Source organism: Sinohyriopsis cumingii, chromosome 8, assembly GCF_028554795.1.
Source record: "Sinohyriopsis cumingii isolate HCF-2022 chromosome 8, ASM2855479v2, whole genome shotgun sequence".
In the NCBI taxonomy this organism is placed as follows: Eukaryota; Metazoa; Mollusca; class Bivalvia; order Unionida; family Unionidae; genus Sinohyriopsis; species Sinohyriopsis cumingii.
Window position 1 is genome coordinate 104589695 of NC_142968.1, and position 20036 is coordinate 104609730.

The following is a 20036-nucleotide window of genomic DNA, read 5'->3' on the forward strand; positions in this document are numbered from 1 at the left end:
AGATTGGTGATTGTTTTTGTGTTGAATGATGACTAATGTGAACAAGTTTATTTATGAGAGACCTTATACATGAGGTACAATCTTCACGAAAATGTGAAACTATCGTGAAGATTTTACGTGACGATTTTGACAGTATTGACTAGACAAATTTCATTGAAAGCTTTTCCTTGTAAAGAATCACTGCGTTAATGACGTGAACATCACACTCGATATTTTTGTTGTTCTTCTTTCTCTGATACAAATATATTAAGATCAAGTACCAGTCTCTCTTTAGATCGTCAAACAATAATCTTGATTTTGAGACCAGTGTGTTTGGTTGTGTGTACGTGTGTTTCATTGTGCTGTTTAAATAAATATTGTGTACAGAAAGTATTTCACAATAACATTACATCTATCCTGTAGTCTATGTCAGGAATCTTTATCAAAGTATTTCTTCTTCCATGCCATAATGTACTCTGTCTAATTTGATCTTACAGTGCAAATAGCACAGTCGTCTTTCTTTCCAGACACCGTGATGTAATGCACATGGTCCACCAAAGTTCCTCGTGAAGTCATACCTACAAAAAATCTATACATTTTTTTTGTCGTATCCTTGGGTCGGCGTACTATATCTTCGAATTTTATATTATCTGCTCGAATACGCACTAATTTGCCTTTTCATAAAATCTTTCACATATCTCTTTCGTGCAGCAATATTTGAGATTAGCTGCTTTGTCTTTATCGCATGGCCCAGAATCCATTCGCGAAACAGCTAATGCCCTGGGTTTCTAACATGTAAAGCTTTCAGACTTGGAATGTAGTCGAGTACGTCCACAATTATAACCACTGGCACTCGGACAATTTTCAGCACTCGGTACGTTAAGTACAACAAGTATTCTTAAAATAGTTTGCACATATTAAGAAATTCTCTTTTGCTGCTGTCGAAAAAATATCTTTTTCAGTCTGCCCGCTTTATGTGTTCCTCCCTGGAGACTTGCAGTAAATTTCTTAGACTTTTACCCGATGATTATAAAATTTGTCTAGAAATATTTTTCTAAGAACGTTGAGAAAATGAAAGGCCAGCAAAGATTTGACGGTTGCTTTTGACTCTGTACAGAAGTCCATGGGCTGTTTTCTGGAACAAGTAAGACTCCATGACAGACATTTTTCTTTCCTTTGTGAAAGCAAGAGTTTTTCTCTGAACGATCAGGTGGTATTTTGCAGAGTGAAGATTATCCAACGGAAGATGTTGATTAGCCACAGGTGATATGAATAAAGGTATATTTGCATTTACTTCAAGTAAATAGGCCGTTTTGTAAGCTACCGTGAATATTTCAAAAGATATGCGCAAGTTTGAATCGTAACAACTTTGATGTGAGTTCATCTAAAATAAAAAAGATGTTGCTTTAATGGTAAAAATGATAGGGTAAAATGTTAGCATATTTACGGCCATATTCGTCCAAGTTTTACCATGGAAGTGAAAAGTGACGGTCTTCTTCCATTGGAATACATCCATTTAAAAGCAGGGTCTGGATGAACTTGAATGGGGATTTCAAGGGTTCGTAGAGGCAGAGGTAGAGAGCGTCAAAATGCTCCTGAAAAACGTTCCATGTATGAGATTAACTTCTTCAGCATTGTGTCTGGATTATCACAGACGTAAAGTTGAGGTCCTTTTTCTGTTCTCTTATCTTGACAAACTTTTGGAACGTATTGTCTTGTAGATTCAGTTGGTTTATATTTCTATCATCAGAAAGCACAACGTAATCAGTCTAAGAGGACACGTGCATATAACTGTTTATAAAGGAAACATTTATCAACACGTTCGTAACATTACTTGTCCAAATAACATTTATATGAAAGTCACCTGTCTACATAACACAATTATTTGTGGTCCAGTTTAAGAAGGTTCATTGTAAAATAGTTCGTGTTGATCAGAAACTTGCAGTAGCTGCATGCTCTGCACTGGAGAGAGAGAGAGAGAGAGAGAGAGAGAGAGAGAGAGAGAGAGAGAGAGTGTGTGTGTGTGTGTGTGTGTGTGTGATTTGAATTTTTAAGGAAGCTTAAAAAATTCAGCAATATCGAGGCGATGTCTGCAGTGTGGCAGTTTATGGTGATGTCTAGCACTGGGTAATCATGCCGCAGACATATGACCCTGCCTATCATACTACAAAAGAGACAAGATGAGTAACCTCCAGAAACTTCGTTTCACGCTTGACTCTCGATTTCTTTCTGCTATTTCTGTATTTGAAGTCATACGACCATAATCTATGGCTTGTTTTACTCCTGAGATTTTGTCACTCGGTATGATTTTATTCCTTCAGATTATTACTTTCTTCCAACACCAAGCTCGCGTCGAGCACCCGTGATTTTCACATATCAGTTTAAGAAATGTTAAAAAAATCATCAGCTCTCAAATTACTTCACCTTTGTTTACAAAATGCGCGGCGAGAAACTATTGTTGTTGAGACCATGTTACAAATTCTCCAGCTCTAGCAATGACTGATTTATGCTTAGTTTTACATTGTTACACTTCATAAGAGGAGCGATCTTATGGTTATTGGGCGAGAGCAAATTCAATTGTCAGCATATTTTGTTACAAAGCGTTCAATGCCAAGTGACTGCCACATGAATCTACTTGATAAATATAACAGCCGATATTGTCTTGCGATGTAAATGATATCATGATACTTTTTTTTCTTCAGTAGTCAGTTTGCTACAAAATATTATTTTGTTCTGTCTGCCTGTAAAAATATAGAGTTATTTTGTTCAAATTTGAAAAAAATCAATAGAAATTACATGGAAGTAGTGCATTGTATTTTTGACAGAATTTTATTCAAACACTGATTAACATCAACTGGAGCACGATGACCTTTAAGACGATTAACCTTACGCCGTAGGTTTAACAGGTGTGGAACATGACAGTTTCTAACGGGACATATAATGTTAAAGGTACACGTATTATCCAACTCAGTATCAGGATTGACCCACTCATTCAATGACCACATAGTATCGTGTAAAAGCGTGTAAAATAAGAGTTTTAATATGAGAGTGAGAAACAGTGAATAAGTTTAGCACCATTTCTTCGAAATCAACATTTTCTAAAATCTCCGCGTACGCAAACATCTGTGATTATGAGACAGGGTTTGAGCTTACTTACTTATTGCACAAATACCAAATATTAAACATGAACGTTTTTACAAAGTTAACACACATTTGACATAAGACATATACATCAAAAATAAGTTAGTACAGCTTATTTTATTTCTTCAACCACATGCATACATTTTGGTGATCACAGAGTCCATAAAATACGACAAATGTCTACTTCACACGGAGGTAGGTTTATAGCACGTTTAGCAAAATGATTTATTTTCGTGCACATAAAGTTTTGGCTGTCATGTACAAAGAATATGCTGATAAACGAATTTCAAGAAATGTAATCGCGACACATCATCCAAAATTAGTACTGTGGAATCAACTATTTTTTTTACAGTAGTTAGTAATCCACTAACTCCATGAAATTTGGTAAAACACAATTGATAGAAGTAGTATCATGTCAATATCTGTGTCCGTACTGTATTGCGTTATGATCAGGATGATACACTGTTTATTATAGACGATCTGATACACCCTTCCAAGAGTCGACTGACGAGCTTACAAACGTAAACTTTTGTGACGATCCACGTTTTTCACCTTGACCAGAATTAAAGCTTCTTGTAAGAGGTCAAAGTTTGTTATAACAATAGTTCAGGGTCCTTTTGCTCTGCAATTTGGATGATGTTGATCTTGTTTGTCTCTATAATGGCAGCCGTAATCTTCAGGTCCACTAGCTCAATATAATCTTGTCGAGATGATCGTCAGTTGAAGCTCCGAAACGTTCGTCTTCCTTGCCTGGGTGATAGCCTCCAGGTCGATCGATGTACATGAAATTGGCTGTGTCGAAGTAAAGAAATCTTTCTCCAACGGGTTCCAAGATGGAGTACACTTTTAAACATGTGTTGGCGACTACGAAAGCAGCAATGACGACATTGCCACAATTGTTGGATGGTGATGGTGCAAATTCTGGGATTTCTCTTCCTAACTCATCAAGTAATTAATGAATTTTCCTTTATCGTCGATTAGTTGAAAGTACACACATGGTCTTTGTGAATATCGGTCGTTAAACTAGTTTCCTCCACGAACAAAATTCAGCATGACTTTTCCTATTTTTTTCATTCCTTCGGTCTGTTTGTTGTGTTCCAAGGTTTTGCTTTCCAATGATGGCTTTTTTTAATTCAACTTTGTCTTCTAGATATAAGAGCAGAAGCACAGCTCTCTGGCTTCTTGTTTGAATTTCGAAAATTCGTTGACGTAGCCTGAATTATTTCCTGGACTGGAGGAGTCTTCATCTAGTTGGCATTGTTCTATGGTAGAATGTTCCACATTTGGTACACTTTTATCACATGGGATAACCACCATCGAGATTTTTGAACAATTCTACACTCACCTACGTCCTGACAAGATCGTTCTTGGTACTCGTGACGACAATATTAGTTCTGATTGCATGTTTCAGCACACGTACGTCACACATTTACCGCGGCAATAACGAGATAAAACGGTACGTTACAGGGTCGTCCGTGGCATAACTGGACATTTTGATCATACCTTCGTACTGACGAATGTATTATATGTCAATGTGTTCTGAGCAATGACAACATAATAAAAAAGTATATCTGTAGATGGCGTTGATTGATTTCAGAGACCTGCACAAATTACATTCATGTTTATTTTTATGACGGTCCTGTGTGCGTTCTGGAAGCATTTCGGGGTGCCCAGTGAGCATTGGAGCATGTTTACACACCCAGTGATACAACGAAAACACATAGATGTATTTGGTCTGTTCTCCTTGAGATTCGTCCACGTTGTACAGCGAGTATGTAACAAACAGTCGCGTGGATTCACATTTTTTATGTCGGCCACGCCTTCGATGATGCGTAAGAATTCGGGACCTATTACAAAACGTCGATCTTATTTTATCTTCCCACGTGTGTTCCCACATTTATATCACTTAGTATTATTGACTTGCTAAGCTCTAGCGTCGTTGATATGTTTGGTCGTACTCTTCCACGTTGAACTTGAGGAAAACAAGTCCATAAAATAAGCATCGCTGAAATTCGTACACAATATGTGGATTTTTTAATCCCAGACATCTACAGGATATAACCCAATATTCCTTCTTCCACTGCCGTTTTTAGTATATTGTATCTTCTTGTGTTGAGTTTCACACAAATAATGTAACAAGCTCAAAGCTTTGGTTGAATACTCATCGCTGACAGCCTGGTAGGATTAATGAGATACAACGGCTAGTTTGTTTTCTGACATGAACATCTTTCGGTACAATAATTCACATGCTTTGGAAAAGGTATTCCTTTAAGGGATCGACACGTCCGTGATCCACAAATAATTGTTAAACTTGTGCACAGCAACTTCGTACAATATACACATCTAATCAACATTATTTCACCTTTTCTTCTTGAAAATCGAAAGGTTCTGAACAGTGGACTTATTATGTATAGAATACTTCTCGTAGTTCTGTTTGTATACCTCAGGGTCATATGTGTGAACGTCTGCCAAGTGCGGGAGCATGACTTGTTGACTGGCCTTTGTATTGGAAAAGTGTGGAAAATCGCCTTCTGCTGTTTCTGTCATTCCAAAGTATTCTTGCTCAAGACAAGACTAAATAGCTCATTAATTCTTTAAGGTATTCGTTACCCACTTGTTATGATTTGGCTACGTGATTGGTCAATATTCTAAACCTGGTGTCTTGTTCAGAGGAATGTGTTTCAGAAGAAATTCTCCGTCGTATCCAGATAAATTGTGTCGTGAATATAGTGTATCGTTGACAGTATATCCATAATGATGTGACTCCTCTTCACTCCAAGTGTCGTCAGTTCAGACTACAATGGACACGACAAAATCAGAAAGGGTACGGGATATACGAAATGCCTTCCCACGTCCTCCTAGAACCATGATACAATTCTGACAATAGTTATTTTCAATGCACTTGTAGCAAGTGTGATGAACCACGCCCTGTTTCTTTTTCTTGTCCTTGTCGTCAGTCAATACTACCTTGAGTTCGTTGTCTTATCTTTCAGTGTAACATTGATGGCCTTATTCGAGAACTTGGTCACACAAACTATATCAGTTTTTTTTATGAACAAACGTGAGTCTTTTGTTATTCACCTGAACGAGTTGTCTATAAGTGGAACACGCTGTCAGATATTCGCAAGTACGCTTCTTTTCTTGAAATTATTTCATGTGATTTAGCTTGTAACAATTCGATCTGATGAAGTAAGTAGAGCATTGAATTCCTTTTTGTATTTCAGAAAGGCATGATTTGGAGGGTAGAAATCCACGACATATATCTCCACAATAAATATGATGTTTCCGACTGACAAAATCGTGGTCACATTTGTCGCAATACTAATGAGAAATCCTTGGTCATGATAAATGTGAATGCTTGTTTGTCTTTTTTCGTTTGGAAAATTAGGCGCTCGAATCACACGATCCTTACAAACGACTCGTGGGTACACTTTGAACATATAACGAGGTGCCAGTACGTCTTGAAATTTTTAGCATTTTAGAAACTCCGAAAACGGTCTCTTTGGAAATGCCCGCTTCGTTCGAAAGAATTTCTGCTTCTCACCGTTTTCTTCTTTTTTTGTTGGGGGGGGGGTCTGCGATTTTCTAATGCTCTCCCATGATTGTTCAATTTTTATATTTTGTTTTTTGTTTCTGCATAACATATTGCCGCTACGATGGCACTAACAAAACACATGGTCTTGTCGATCGTTTTGGTACAGCGAAGTTGATCCATCAGTATAACTTTGCTTCGTCCACGAGACGAAACGCTTGTCATGTGAGTCATAGCTTTTCCATCAGTGATGTCAAAATCTTCACTGGATTGTTGCACGTTTGGAATTTTATCCAAGAGGTAAGAACAAGCTGATTCTGCGGATGTACCAAACTCGAGATTTCAAAATGTCGTGGGTTCATCGTCAGTCTGAAACGACCGCAGATCTCTAACCTGGCAATATCGTTTCAATTCGTCTAACAACAAGTCAAATAAGTCTGTAACGAAGACAGATGTCATCTCTGCTGGAATTTGAGACCTGAAGCCTTTAAATTTGACCAGGTATGTGCAACCCTTAGTTCTAAAATTTTCTCTAGGTCACTTTTGGGTGTCTCGAATTAGACAGTTACTCTGTCTGTCTCTCTGTGTGTCCATCTCTCTCTCTCTCTCTCACTCTCTCTCTCTCTCTCTCTTATATATATATATATATATATATATATATATATATATATATATATATATATATATATATATATATCCTTCAACCTATGTGAGTGCGTTATAACAACGTAAAACGTGTCACAAAAGTTTAGGACCAACTCTGGCGCCCTCCAAATTTCGCATGGCTATGTGGAAAGAATATATCTGGTCTCAATAGCAATAGCTTTCTTGAGAACATTGAGTAAGCTAAGGTAATGTTGTGTTGGAATGGCTACCGTTTGTCACCAAAACTGACGAAGGAGAATTTGCCTGAATTGATACTAAATATGCTTGAAGAATACGAATCTTACATTTAAGACTGGAAAATACAAAAAATACGTTATTACAGTTGCATCCAGTTCAATCGATTGCAAAAAGGATTATGTGGGTGAGTGTGTGTAGGTGGGAGGGTGGGTATGAATGATATTGTGTGCATATTCTTTATTAACTCTGCATATATTTCCTGTTGTAACCTGCAATGACACAAAGAATAACTCATGCCAGCAGGGAAACAGTCTAAAAAGAAGGACTTGTACTATATAGACCAGCTGGTGCTAGGTTATAGTGATAATTAAGATATGAGAGGCAGAAATACTCTTATACAGAAGCATTTTGCAAACGATTTCTCATAGACCTTGATGCAAACTTACCTTATGCATAGCCACAAAATGAAAATAGAGGTTACCTTGTCTCCAAATGTACCTTCCTGTCACAATCTTATTGATTATAAGGAATGAAAGGTCAATAACCCAAATGTCAGGATCTTTCTATGTCATGCCAATAACGAGTTATTCCTCTTCGGTACATCTAACTCTTGTTCTATTTCATTAAAATGTCTTCAATGGACAGGATAACCTTTGAAAGAATTATCACCCCACATTTAACAGTTTTTTCGTGACGTAATTATCCAATGATTGTTTCATCATTACAAGGACCATTTCATTCGATATGGTCAACATCTTTGTCAATTCTCATAGTTGTACCACAATTTTGAATAAATACAAATCACTACGTATTCAAATATTCTACATACCAGTTATTTAAACGTAACCATTCAGCGAATCCTGAAAAATGTTACTTAAGTACGTAAAATCTCTATACTTAAAAATACAAGACCCTATAAAAATATAAGACCCTATAAAAATATAAGACCCTAATCGTGACAATTTCATTAAAGCTAAAGACCTAGTTTTCAACTAAGCCAAAGAACAAATTACCATAAAATACCGGGATATAGAAACTGTCCTTTAGAACACAAGCATTTACCCACAAAACAAAGCACCTGATTGTGATAGTAGTGAGGAGGGGGAGAATGACTGTAACAAGAACAACAACACTAATCATACCACTACTACGTCTGATACAAATACTTTCAAAACTTGTCATCTAATGGGAAAAGAGTAGAATATCAACTCGAATTTCAAGGTTGTTTAGATCACACATCTCCATCAGAGAGCGAAATCTGAAAAGCAAAATCATCTATACATTCGATCAGAATGTTAGGAAATATCAGCAAATCTCATTTCAAAATAAACTTTGGACCCAACAAGCACCTGTTCAACGATTTTATCCTGCTGGTAAGAGTAAAATAAAAAAGCTCAAGAATAGCATAAGGTGCAGACTTAACCCCTTTTAACCATGTTCATAAGTTTATCGAGACAACTTTTAAAAAAATTAGTTTTTTTCTCCTTTATCTCAGTTACTGCATGAGAATTTGAAATTTACTTGATGATGGTTTAGTTTAACTCGAGAAACTATCAGAAAGCAATACACACCGATAGGACTACTTATTCCAACCCCAGTTAAATACATCTGTAACAAAATGTGTAGCTGTATCTGCCCCAGTATACCAGTAGAATGTCTCACAATCTCATAAACACGCGAATGGCGTTTTTCAGCTATCAATCTTTAATACAGACAAATTCCCGGATCTTTGCTAATTAAGATTTGATTATGGGAAGGAGTATGATGCGCTGTAATGGACAAAAGCTGGTCCAATCAGAACGTACCGCTGAAATGTTAGTGTCATATGTCCAGGATTCAAATTTCACTAGTTATATCAAAAATGCTTGTCCTTAAAGTTCATTTTCTAGGTCGAGATTTTAGATTGTATCTGTTGAATTAAACAGTTGTGGTTGAAAGTTATATCTTTTATGTCGAGGTTTTAGATTGTGTCGTTTGAATTACATGACTGTAATTGAAATTTCAATGTCATACGTCGAGAATTTATAATTTACGTATTGGTTCAAAGAGTTAATGTTGAAAGTTACATTTCATATGTTGAGTATTTTAGATTTCATCTGTTGAATTAAGACAGCTCTGGTTGAAAGTTCGATGTCCAACGTCGAGTTTTTTAGATTGTATTTTCTGAATTACACTGCGGTTGTTGAAATTTTAACATCATATGTTGAGAGTTTAAATTTAACATCTTGATTCACATTGATTGTGCCGATAGTTCCATTTCGTATGTTGAGTTTTCGGATTTTATCTATTGAATTACACAGCGGTGATTGGACATTTCATTGTGCTTGTCAGAATTGTTATTTTCATATGGTGAAATAATGTGTTGATGTTAAAAGTAACATTGCACAATGTCCACTTTAACAGTTCAAAATAATATCGAGTATTAAGTTACATCATTCGTGTATTCAATTATTAGGCGCCATTACATTTCATGCATTTGCAGTATGAAAGTTACCATTCACAGATCGAGAATTGCTATGAATTTCTTCGTTAGAGGTCGCTCTCGTGAACGGACCGCGTTATTTTTAAACAAGAAGGCTGCTTCTCGTGCTGTGAAATTCAACATGAAATCTAAATACTCGCCATATGAAAGGAAACTTTCATCACAAACAGTTGTATATTGTTTTCGTCGTTTCTCTTAGAAATGCTATGGCAGATTATCGTATATTATCTTGTATTAAAGTCCTGCAAAATAATTGCGTTCTTTAAATACATTCGTACAAGCAAATCTATCTCACGTTAAAAACGTTTTACCTTAACTTACGATGTTTGGTGTAATCTAAATCTAAAGGTGCATGCACCGTGATAAAATGCGTGGGCTACTCACATCCTTTCGTAACACACACACACACACACACACACACACACACACACACACACACATATAAAGGCAGTTGAAACCAAAAATGCGTCTGGAAAATTCACCCGTAAATGTTATGCACCAATCAAATATTATTAATCAGGTCATACGCATAATGAGGTAGATGAATGCATTTGAACCCTTTGCAGGTGTATAACACCAGCTTCACTGGCTGTTTCATTTCCCAATAGTTGTACATTCCGAGTATCCACGTGCATGTCTTGATATAATGATGCTGGGATTGCCTTGACTCGGAAAAGTTTATCATGCTTCATTTTTGTACGATAATTTCCACTTTAATGCCAGAAAATAGGCATTGTTTATCTCAAACAGGCATTATTAATCTCACCTCCTTCTAATGTGAACGATGATTGTAAGAAACTCAGTGTATATGTAATTTAGGAACGAGTGACCCAGACTTCATACAAAATCTAAATCCTTTCAAAGCTAAATAATAATAATAATAATAATAATAATAATAATAATAATAATAATAATAATAATAAAACGTGGATTGACTTAATCTTTAGAAGCTCTAAGCGCTTGACAATATTAGATAACAAATAAAACATATACAACGATGACAAAATAAAAACAGACTGACAATAAATTAAGGAAATAAACATTAAGTCTTTAAGTCTGTTCTTGTAGTCGAAATAGGCAAACTTTAAGACCACTCCTGAATTAAATCACAGTGTCTTTACGATCAATGGGCATTTTGTATCTATGCCCTGGTACGGAAAAGAACATTTTCCGTATGATTTCATTTTAACAGTGGGAACAAGGAGAATACGAGTGTCGGAAGACAAGCGTAAGTTTCTAGATGGGTGTACACATGTGTGTGGTCAGATCGGTATATTGTACTGGAGCAAGTCAACGAAATGTCGCACAGCGAACAGAGTTTGTGTTTGATCCTGAATCAGAAGGGTAGCTAGTGGAGGTTACAGAGCAAGGGGAGTATTGCTCCGTTCTTTGCAATCTAAGGATACTCTGAGCAGGTTTGTTGTGAAGTTTCTGTAGTAGATACTGAGACGAACCAGGCAGAAATGAATTACAATAATCCAGTCTCGAAAGTACTAAGGAACACAAAAGTGTTTTTGTGGCATCAACCGAAAGAAAATCGCGAATGGAACTAATGCGTCTCAGCTCCAGATATGAAGCCTTGCTTATGTTCATTGCATGTTGGTGGAGAGAGAGAGAGAGAGAGAGAGAGAGAGAGAGAGAGAAAGAGAGAGAGAGACAGTACTGTCGAGAGTGGCAAGTAAATTTCATACTCACTTTCGAATTTAATGTCGTTATTGCTGTCATTTATTGTTTGATGCAAAGGATGTGAATGAGAAAGTCTGTTTACATAAAATCTGTCTAATTATCTTTAAAAATACATAAATTTATTTCGGCTTCCTCTTAGTGAGTAGATCTCAAATCCAAAAGGCGCCAGACCATAAACAGAACAGCAAGTGCTATCCCTGAATTCTGCAATAGAATGATTGCTAATATTGACATAATTTTATAAATGCAAATAAAGAACTTTATCATACAATTTAGAGAATTTGTAATTCGTAATTTAAGGAGATTCGAACGCGGGTCCACGCGTAATCGGCACTTATCACCTTTCCTGTATGAACCAACCCCTATACCATCTCGACCATGCACACATCGCCAAGAAACGATGCCCAAAGTCTGTGATATAGGCATTCGTGTGCAACAGACAGACCTGAAGTCGACCATGTAATTAATTCTAATCTAAGTACATTTAAGTCAATCCGGATTCGTAAGATAGAAATCAAGATATGTCGAATTAATTAATTATAATTACACTTATACACCAAGCAGAATTGAAAGTACTCTGCCTGGATTGTGCAATAGAATGCTTTATAATATTAACATTAATATTAATACAACTTTTTAAAAATACGAATAAATGCCAATGATTTCTGTCGTAGGACTACCTTGTACGGATCCAATTAAACTGGATGCCTATCCATACTCAAATTGTGTTGCCTTAATTTGTTTTATGTACGTCATGCTTCCTACGCTTAGATATGCTTTGCATTCAGAATAAAGGTACAGACTGAAACCATTTCCTACTTCTTGGAATTTTTCTAACATTCAGAATAAAAGAAATTGCAAATTAACTGAATTAAAATCTGGTATGAGGTCACAATATTGCTACAATAGAGGATGTACTCAGATTTGGAGAAACAGCTACAGAGGGGATGGTCGTTTTTATGAAAGTCAGCCAGTTTACACTGTTATGACTCTGTGGTCAAAAACGTAAGTAATAGAAAAGAAGCAAAACCAAAAAGTTTTGTAAAACTCAACAAATAATTTAAGTACTAAACTGGTCAATGAAAAATGTGAGAGGAACCTTCAGTAAAATGAAGTGAGTCTAAATTTGTCCTTATTAAAATCTTCGAAAGTCCTAAACAGATGAAAAGTCCCATATAATTCAAAAACCGGAAATGTACTGGTCCTCCAAGAACCGTGACGTTGTCAAGATTTCTTTCGAATAATTTATAACAGTTCCAGAATAATATTATTGTCCAAATAATGCGCACCTTTTTATCACCACTGAACAGTCCAAACAAATGTTTTTCCTCTTGAAAAATATATAAATACAACATAAAATACGTCTGCATACTTACATCAGGAACACAAAATGTGTGAATGACTCCTGAAATCGGAATGAAACTGAATGCTTAACTTTCTCCTTATATACGCCTTAAATTGCGACTGTATTTCGAAATGGACCCCATATGACAAAATACACTATTGATTTACAACGTACTAAGTCACGACGTACTATATTCACAGGACCTCACGCAACCAATGTGGAAGCCACAGGAGTCTTCTCGAAACTTCCATATCCCATCAGTCCCATTGGCGCTATTTTAAGTCTTATTATTACGATTATTATTACTAATTGTTTTCCAAGCCTCAGACCAGGGGTGTTCACAAATGGTAGCACGTACAGCGATCATAAATGAAAACAACGTCTCAGTCACACACTTAGCCATTCAGTATTTCCAGTGCATCAGGCACAATATGTTGAACCCTACTCGATTTTTTCCCCCAGAGATTTTAAATATATCACAGGAAGTTTTTGAATATATTCAGAGCATTCCAACATATCATTATTTGGTAGCAGCAGCCCAGGGCATGGAAGATGTAAATATCATCCGTTGAAAGGAATGTCTTTGGTGAAGTTTTATTTGTGCTGCTTTCTAGCATATAAAGCTGTTTAGTTAACCTACAATCAGTGTTTCATTATAACCCTTTCCGTACAATCAGTGTTTCATTATAACCTTTTCCGTACAATCAGTGTTTCATTATAACCCTTTCCGTACAATCAGTGTTTCATTATAACCCTTTCCGTATAATCAGTGTTTCATTATAACCCTTTCCGTACAATCAGTGTTTCATTATAACCCTTTCCGTACAATCAGTGTTTCATTATAACCCTTTCCGTATAATCAGTGTTTCATTATAACCCTTTCCGTACAATCAGTGTTTCCTTATAACCCTTTCCGTACAATCACTGTTTCATTATAACCCTTTCCGTATAACAAAGTTTCAGTCTGTTAAGTTTCAAATAAATAACTTGTCAATAATACCGTCAGTCATTCATTAGCAGTAATAACTGAAAAAAGACATATCTTGTCTGAAGCTATTCGCTTCTCTGAAAACTCTTTGGTCGCAGTGATAGCTGAAAACGTGTATTAGTTAGCCCAGTTAAATATACACTCAAAAACTAACTTGCTACTTGCTAAAATGAAACCATAGATGTATAAAGCTACAAGTATTTTTGGCTTGTATGATATTATTATTTGCATTAAATATATATTCTGCTTAGTATTGTTAAGCTTCTGTAGAATCCAGGGATAGCAATTTCCGTTCTGATTGGTGTATACTTTTAATTCTGTTTGTGTGTGTGTGTGTGTGTGTGTGTCTCTCTCTCTCTCTCTCTCTCTCTCTATATATATATATATGCGAAATTATAGATTTTCACAAGTGAAAAATATTTCCAATCATGCGATGCGATGCTTGATTGTGTGTGCCAACAATAGTTGTACCTGCGACAACAAAAACGTGTACTTTGTGAGCTTATCAATATAAACTGCCTTATCTTCAGACATGGAAAGTAATCTTTGATAAAGACATTTTACCCGACGCCGTTCGCGTCTCTCCGACGTTATTTCCGCTTACTTCCCGGAAAACAACGAAAAACACGGATTGATGCATTGATGAATCGGTGTGTGTGTGTGTGTGTGTGTGTGTGTGTGATTTGGATTTTTAACGTAGCTTTAAAACAAAAATCAGTCATATCGCTACGATGTCTGCAGTGTGACAGTTTATAGTGATGTCTAGTACTGGGGCATCATGCCGCAGACATGTAGCATGATGTCCCACCCATTCACATTATCCTGACACAAGGCCGACCAGTTCTAACACTAACCTCTTAATGTTGAGTGCCATGCGAGGTAGCTGTTAGTACCATTTTTGTAAGTCTTTGGTATGACTCGGTCGGGGATCGAACCCACGACCTCCCGCATCCGAGGCGGACGCTCTAACCACTAGGCCATTGGAGCGGTTTGATGAATCGGACTAGCATTGTTTTCTGGTAGGGTCAAATAGTTAACAAAATTTAAAAATGTAATTTACTGCCAAAGATTATGTCAACGATATCCTGCCACTTTCTTAAGTCACGTGTATTTATATGATCAAGCTATGAAAGTGAGGTCAATTTACCAAAATTCATGTTTTTATTACAATCAGCTTAGTTTTGGACTATAAGGATTTTTATCGATGATATATTTTCATGGTTTTTAAATTCTTATATTTGCATATGAGAAAAACTTATGACCTTACATTTTTGCATGTGAAAATGCATTTCCCATCAGTACTTTTGCTCCTGCTTGGTTCCTGCGTTGGCTACTCATGTTTCAAAAGTTAGCCATCAATTTCGCTCTCAAGTGTTCAAATAGCATCAGTGCTCTTTTTACGCTGCGAACAGTCTTGCGATTATTCTCATATATAATGACACTTGTCATACCGCTAGCATGGGTACCTCCTTAACTAGGACCTCTTTTTGCTAAATATTGATGGCGGTATCTCCTTAACTAGGACATCTTTTTGCTAAATATTGATGGCAGTACCCCCTTAACTAGGACATCTTTTTGCTAAATATTGATGGCAGTACCCCCTTAACTAGGGCATCTTTTTGCTAAATACTGACATCGGTACCCTCTCTTTGCTAAATATTGATATCGGTACCTCCTTAACTAGGACTTCTTTTTGCTAAATATTGATATCAGCACCTCCTTAACTAGGGCTTCTTTTTGCTAAATATTGATATCAGTACCTCCTTAACTAGGACCTCTTTTTGCTAAATACTGAAATTGGTACCCCCTTTACCAGAAACTAGTTTTTGTTAAATATTGATATCGGTACCTCCCTTAACTAGGACGTCTTTTTTGCTGAATATTGATATCGGTATCTCCTTAACTAGGACTTCTTTTTGCTAAATATTGATATCAGTACCTCCTTAACTAGGACCTCTTTTTGCTAAATACTGAAATCGGTACCTCCTTTACCAGAAACTAGTTTTTGTTAAATATTGATATCGGTACCTCCCTTAACTAGGACTTCTTTTTGCTAAATATTGCTATGGATACGCTTTAATGACGGTACTTTGAGCTATACCTATCATACTCCTTGCATGGGTAACCCCTTTCAGCTACGTACCCACCGCACTCTGAATCCATTTGCATTTAAATATCTAACAACACATCTACATCTTGGATATTTTACATATAAAATAGCTTCGCAGAGTATTGATCCATGGTTTATGTAGCATAGGAATAAAAAAAAAAGCAATGAAAGAAATAAAGTAAAATATAATCAGCCGATTCAAAGATCAAGAGACTTAATTAATATCATTAAGTTGCTTGTGTCACAACAGAAGATCTTATAAATCTGTTAGTTGCAGCTGGAAAACACTAATGTTTTAAGTCTTGAATATAAATGGATCATTCTGAGCTTTTCATGCGCAACTTAAAACTATTTTCCTTCTAATGCTATCTTTAGCAGATACAATTTTAAAAGACCTTTTACATCGATCTTCACAAACGATTTGCCTTGGATGTTTAGTAAATGACGTATGCCATTAAAACTAGAAGCATTTCCACAATTTTAATGACAAGAAGTTTGGATTACATATCATATACTGTATGTTAGTGTTGAAAATAATTAACTCACCTCCCCCACATTTGTAAAGTAAAAGAATGAGAAATGCCGTTTATTACTGACCACTGACCTCGCCATAGACATGCCCTCTTCGCCTCCCCCTTTTGCTCAAAGAGTTTGTTCCCTTTTCTCAAAAATATTAATTATTTTCTTTATTCTCTACCCTTACCTCAGTGCATGGAACAAAAATAGTCTCTTAATAAAAAAGCTAATTTTCCTTCTGTACACAGAGACTCTGAGTAATTTTACAAAGACGGATGCATTTTTCTTATTGTATGCCATTTAGCTTGTTTAAGATTTTGACTGATGCAGACAAGACTATATTCAAGTCTAAATCACATTGACGTCAATCATATTATATATATATATATATATATATATATATATATATATATATATATATATATATATATATATATATATATATATATATATATATATAAAGAACAATTATGACTAGCCGAAGGGTGACCACAACGATTCTTCCAACAATATGTACTTTTGCCTGCAGTTAAGTGGACGAACAGATGCTTTCCGATAAGGTCACTAACAGACGATATTCTGCCCATTTTACCTGGACGACGGGTAATCTGGCAGTTTCCTCTATATGCGAACTCCGAAACCGACCATTCTGAGCAAGGCACACCGAGACAAAATCACTTTATAGATGAAAAAATATAGTTACTAACAGAAACCCTGATTTACGTTCTGTTTATGTATCTATGTTGTGCAACTGTATATTGAGATTCAGTTAATTTATTTCAATTTACAAACATAAATTCAACGCTAAATCTGCCATCATGCAACAAAGATGGCTGCTGATTCAGTCATTCGTGACCTATTCATACTCATTTAAAGGAAATTGGTTAATATGTAAGATTTATCATATGGGTCTAAGTCCCGGGAACTTAAATCATTCGGTGTACTCAGGCCTTATCCGTAGCTTTGCGATAAAATTCCAGCCACAGTGATTTCCGGCAATACAATGTAAACTCATTCATGCATCGCTCAACATGGAATCTGTTCTACTGCTCGACACACTTTTAAAAGAAAGGCTGAGGCAGAACACTTGTTAATAAACAGTTTATTTCAAAACGTCCTGTCAAAACTAAAAAGAACTTCCATCACAAATTCCCCAGAAAAAAAACAACTGATTCTTATTACTCCACTTACGTAGCCACAACTATGAAAAATCTGCATGATGCTTAAAAAGACGTATATATGGTCAACATGTAGACGCTTTCTCATATTTAACATCCAGCTGCCAGAAGGTATCATAGAGTGAGTCTCACAATACGTACGTAGGGTAGCAGCATGTAGTCGCTTTGTCGCAAATGACACCCAACTGAGAACAGATATCAAAGAGTGAGTCTCAAAAGACATACGTTAGGGTAGCATCATGTAGCCGTTTGTCGCAAATGACATCCAGCTGAGAACAGGTATAAAAGAGTGAGTCTCAAAAGACGTACGTAGGGTAGCAGCATGTAATTTTGTCGCAAATGACATCCAGCTGAGAACAGGTATCAAAGAGCGTGTCTTAAAAGACGACACGTTCATTCATATTTATTCCATGTCAAGTTAATCTCTAAGGTTATTTTTCAGTATATTGTGTATTCATAGTGCTTTAAAACATAATTACATCGATCTTGTATTCCGTATAAAGAATCTTTATCAAGAGATTTCCTCCATGCCATAATGTGGTAAGTTGAATTAGACCGCACTGAACAAATTTCACAGTTATTTTTCATTCCTGTCGACGTGATGTTGTACACGTAATCCAGGATATTTTGCTGTATGGTCATTCCCACAAATTTGTATAATTCCTTCGCAGTCTCAACGGGTCGTCGCGCCATGTCTTCATACAATACAGTCTTTATTCGATCTGAGTACAAAAGGCTTAATTTTCGTTTCGTTAAAATATCGCTTTCGAGTCTTTCACAAATTTCGCTAGTACAGCCATACTTAGAATTAGTAGATTGGTGAGGAGGACAGTAACCAACACTATTTCTTGATACAATGACAGCTCGAGGGTCCCTTACGACATGCAAAACCTTTAGACTTGGAACATCGTTGAAAACAGTTGTGAGAGCATCCATTGGAGTTCTGACAATTTTCAACACTCGATACTTCGACTGTAAACACAGATTTCTCAGGAACTTCACACAGGTTAGAAAACTGTTATTTTCTGTTTTGTTTTTGGCGTGTTTGTTTGACTTTGACTTTTCTTCTCTTTCATTAAGACATGCGAAAAATTGCTGGGACTTTTTTCCCATAGACATAAAACTACTTTTAAACACTTCACTGAACACGTTGAGGAAATCACAAGTTAACAATCCCTTCATCGTGGCCTGTGCCTCCGTGTTGAAGTCCATCGGATGTTTCCTGAAGAAGAATGAATATTAAAAGGAGAGTTGCGAACGACATAACCTTTAAGAAACCGAGTAAACCTGCAACTTTATAATTGACAACCATTAAGACAACAAGTAAACCACAAACTTTGTCGTTAACCACATTGTTTTGTGGAAATTTGCTGAGAAAGGTCTTCATAGAAATGATGTCAAAAATCGCCGGAAGTGAACCGTGATTGATGGGTGTAATTTGTGTTATGGAATATACAGATGAGCCTGGATTCAGGTGTGCATCTTTCATAAAAACTGCTAGCTTCACTTGCCCACCTAATATTTTATGTAGTTCAAATATAACATACATATGATTGTGTTTTAGTTTATTTCTACTTCTAATTGGATGAAATACTTCATTTCATTATCACATCGTGTTCATTCATCACCAACAATGCCTCTTTGTTAAAGGAGTGTGCTCCTCTTTAGCAAAAGTACGTCTTTCCGCCACAAAGAGTTCATTGTCTCCTCCTCTGTTAGCTGGAACACTGATGTCTGGGTCTATTTGTGTATTCCAGAGCTCCACCTGGTGTTGTAATGAAGTTTCAATTTATTTCAACTTGCATTATCCTAAGATCTCACTGGATAGTTTCGTATTTTGACTAATTTTTAAGGTAGAAGGCATGAACCTAATTATCACAAACCTAGCATTTATAAATTCACACAGAAGCTAAATACGTAATGTGGTTGAGATTTACTTTGAGTTAGGCTTGGAAATGGGTTGGCTTGTTGGTGACTGCCTGTCACAGTTAGACGAGCATTGGAGATCAAATGCGTAACTTGGGCTCCAAATGAGCAGCCGACTTGGCTTACGTATTTACGTGTGTCTGCTACAGAGGTAAATATCTAAAAATCTAGATGGTAGAAGGGTGATGAAAAGTATGCTAATTTGTTATAGTACTAGTGAACTTTATTCATGCATAAGGCACATACTGATTCTTTTAGCTGCCTTGTCACAGGAAAATATTGAAAATAGCTCTTTCCTGTCAAAAATGAA

General features: G+C 36.2%; 1 protein-coding gene across 1 annotated transcript; it reads right to left on the bottom strand.

The window, feature by feature from the left end:
- Window positions 1-17744: 17744 nt before the first annotated feature.
- LOC149794296 (carbohydrate sulfotransferase 1-like) lies at window positions 17745-19006 on the bottom strand. The gene has a single exon (XM_089966552.1). The coding sequence runs from the start codon at window positions 18980-18982 to the stop codon at window positions 18239-18241; it is 744 nt and encodes a 247-aa protein (XP_089822678.1). The 5' UTR covers window positions 18983-19006; the 3' UTR covers window positions 17745-18238.
- Between the last annotated feature and the right edge of the window lie 1030 nt (window positions 19007-20036).